This window comes from Centruroides sculpturatus, unplaced genomic scaffold, assembly GCF_000671375.1.
Source record: "Centruroides sculpturatus isolate CEXI.00-Female unplaced genomic scaffold, Cexi_2.0 scaffold2303, whole genome shotgun sequence".
In the NCBI taxonomy this organism is placed as follows: domain Eukaryota; kingdom Metazoa; phylum Arthropoda; class Arachnida; order Scorpiones; family Buthidae; genus Centruroides; species Centruroides sculpturatus.
The window spans coordinates 34,528-37,474 of record NW_019386728.1 but is presented as its reverse complement, the minus strand read 5'-3'; the positions used below and the strand labels follow the sequence as shown (position 1 = coordinate 37,474).

Here is a 2,947-nt window from a genome sequence, read left to right as displayed (position 1 = left end):
TTTTTGTGGCAATCATTTTTCATTCACCTCTGCGGATATCATACCTCAGATATTCGCAGATTCCACATATTGGCGTCCGCGACAGGATTGCCACGTGTAACAATGGAGATGACGAGTATGGAACCTTCAGACGATCGTTCAATCCCTGTACCAAGCACCACTTCCCAAGCAATTCATCAGGATATGGTAAATGGAACCCCAGTAGTCACGGGATATCTAGGGATGATTCCAATGTTCTCTAGTTCACCGACGGATAGTGTTACAATCGAGCAATTCTTCGACATACTGGAAGAAGTGTCGTCCATCGCCGGATGGGACAATGGAACACGTTTGGTAGTGGCACAATCGAGACTGAAGAATGAACCATTCAAGTTACTTATGGACTTGCGGGCTGTTTATGGTAAGGACTATGTTCGAATAAAGACGGCTCTTGTATGTAGTCTCCATCGGCCTACAACGAGTGAAGGAAATACATTGAAGGACTTTATTAGTATACGACAAAGGCGCAGCGAAACTGTCGGTGAGTACAAGGTTTGTTTATGTATCGCGTTCGAGAAAATGATTTGTTCGAATCCTCATATGGCTACGCTAAGGGACGAGATGCTCCGTAGCCAGTTCGTCCAAGGACTCACCCTGGAATTGAGGATGAAGTTGTTAGAACGCGATCCTCAGTCGTTTGATAGTGCGGTCGAGGTAGCGGAAAGATTGTATAATATCGAACAATCGTGCGGTTTTCGTGAAGTTCAGGTGGGTGGCGTAGTCGTGCCTCCGTTTAACGGGACGGAAGATCCCAGTAAGGAATCAACTAACATGGCCGAGCTATCAGCAAAACTTGCTAGTTTAGAGGAAACCGTTACTAAGCTTTCACAGGCAGTCATGGGATTGTCTGTTAATCCAAACAAGCACGACACTAATGAACAAACCAAAAGGGCTGGTCCTGAACGGAAATGTTTCATTTGCAAAAGCAAGGACCACCTGTGCTCTAATTGTCCGTTAAATTTAAACTCGGAATTGATCATCGACCTGGCTGAGGAACCCAAAATCAACGACCACAAGCTCCCAATTATTTCTGGTGAAATTAATGGGCGCACTGTGAGCTTGTTAATTGACACCGGGGCCGAAAGGTCCCTCATTAACCAAGGAAATTTGGAGTCTCTGGGGAGTGCAGACCACCAATGTAATGTGGTCAACGTAAGGGTCAAAGGGGTATCTGGGGGCATCATGAGATGCGACAGGAGTTTTTTGTTTAAAGTGAAGTTCGGTGGTAAGGTCGTTCCTACGCAATTCATCGGTGTCGACTCTGGGATTTTGGTCGGGAATCACGGCATCCTTGGCATGGACTTCTTGTGTGCCTGCCCGGAAATCTTGACAAAAATAGCGCACATCATGAAAAGGGGTGCTGTTGTGGCAAAAGGAAGTTCGGCAGTTACGTTTGTGTCATTGTGCAAAACCCCCAATTCACCGGACCCAATTGGACAAGTCGACTTATCACACTTACCCAGCGAGCAAGCTATAAAGATACATGATATCAATTCCGTATCCCCTCCTGAGGATAACAACAACAGGAGTGTAAATGATCGAGTGATTGCATCTCAGCAATTAGATAGTCGGATAATTGAGATCCGCGACACTCTGTTAAAAGGGGAAGTTGGCAACACCCCCACTAACCTCCAGGACTTTGAGGTGAGTAATAATCTCTTGATCAAAAATGGGCTAAACTATAGAGGTGAGCCTGTTAAGTGCCTTTGTGTCGGTGACACTATGCAGATACCTCTAATTGAACATTACCATGAGATGGGCGGGCATAGTGGTGCAGAAAAGACCCTGAAGAAAATGAGGGGCAAGTATTTCTTCCCTAATATGAAGAGGAAGATCAAACATTTCATAAACAGGTGCGAAATTTGTCAAAAATTCAATCGCACCACTCATAAGGTGCCGATCCAAGAGGTAACTCACCCGAACGAACCGATGCAAGTGATCGCAGTGGACGTGATAGGTCCCGTGCCCGAATCACGAAGGGGAAACCGGTACATTATCGTTTTCATTGATATGTTCACAAGATTCATCGAGGCCATCCCCGTCCCGGAGGTGTCGTCGAAAACTATAGCGGACTCCCTCTTCGAGAATATTGTGTGCCGTTACGGCGGCGGGCAAACTCTCATTTCCGACCGGGGGACGAACTTGACCTCGAAAATTATGAATGATGCATGCAACATACTGAACATCGACCGGAAATTAACTACCGCATATCGACCTACTTCCAATGGGACTTGTGAGAGGGCAAATAAGACTATAATTGAAATGATCTCCAGGATTTCGAATGGCGACAATGCTGATTGGGATAAATATATTCCATCAGCGTTGTTAGCTTACCGTACCACTATTCACAGTTCGACTGGTGAGACGCCATCTTTCCTGCTGTACGGGTTTGATCCCGTCATCCCTGGTGAGCCCCGTACCACGGACATGGATCAAGATGCTAAAAGTGCTCTGGACTACCGTGAAAAACTAATACGTAAGCTCCATGTGTGTCGTGAGGCAGCGGAGGTATTCAACAAAGAGCAACTAGCAAAGAAAAGAGCGTACTGGAATAAAAACCGAAGGCTGAGGAAATTCAGAGTTGGGGATTTGGTATTAATTAAGAAACCATCAAAAGTTACACATAAAAAATTCTCGGCATGGCATACCGGTCCTTTCCGGGTAGAGGAAGTCCTCAATGATGTAGTGGTCAGGGTAAGAGGCCGGAAGTTGAAGGATAGCCAAACTATACACATTGACCGCCTTAAACCCTTTTATGGGTGGAACAATAAAATCAAAGGAGCTAAGAAGGATAATCGAGGAACTAAGGTCGAAGGCGTAAGGGAAAATGAGGAAGAGGAAGTTGATCATCGGCAATCTCAACCTTATAGGGGGTTACATAGACCAATTTCTCACCCACCCCAAACTC

General features: G+C 45.7%; 1 protein-coding gene across 1 annotated transcript in view; it reads left to right on the top strand.

Moving 5' to 3' along the window:
• Positions 1-102: 102 nt before the first annotated feature.
• Positions 103-2,947, top strand: part of LOC111615673 — a 5,238-nt gene continuing 2,393 nt past the window's right edge. Inside the window, exon 1 of the mRNA XM_023357103.1 lies at positions 103-2,733. Within this exon, the coding sequence (XP_023212871.1) occupies positions 103-2,733 (2,631 nt within the window). The remainder of the gene's footprint in view (positions 2,734-2,947) is intronic.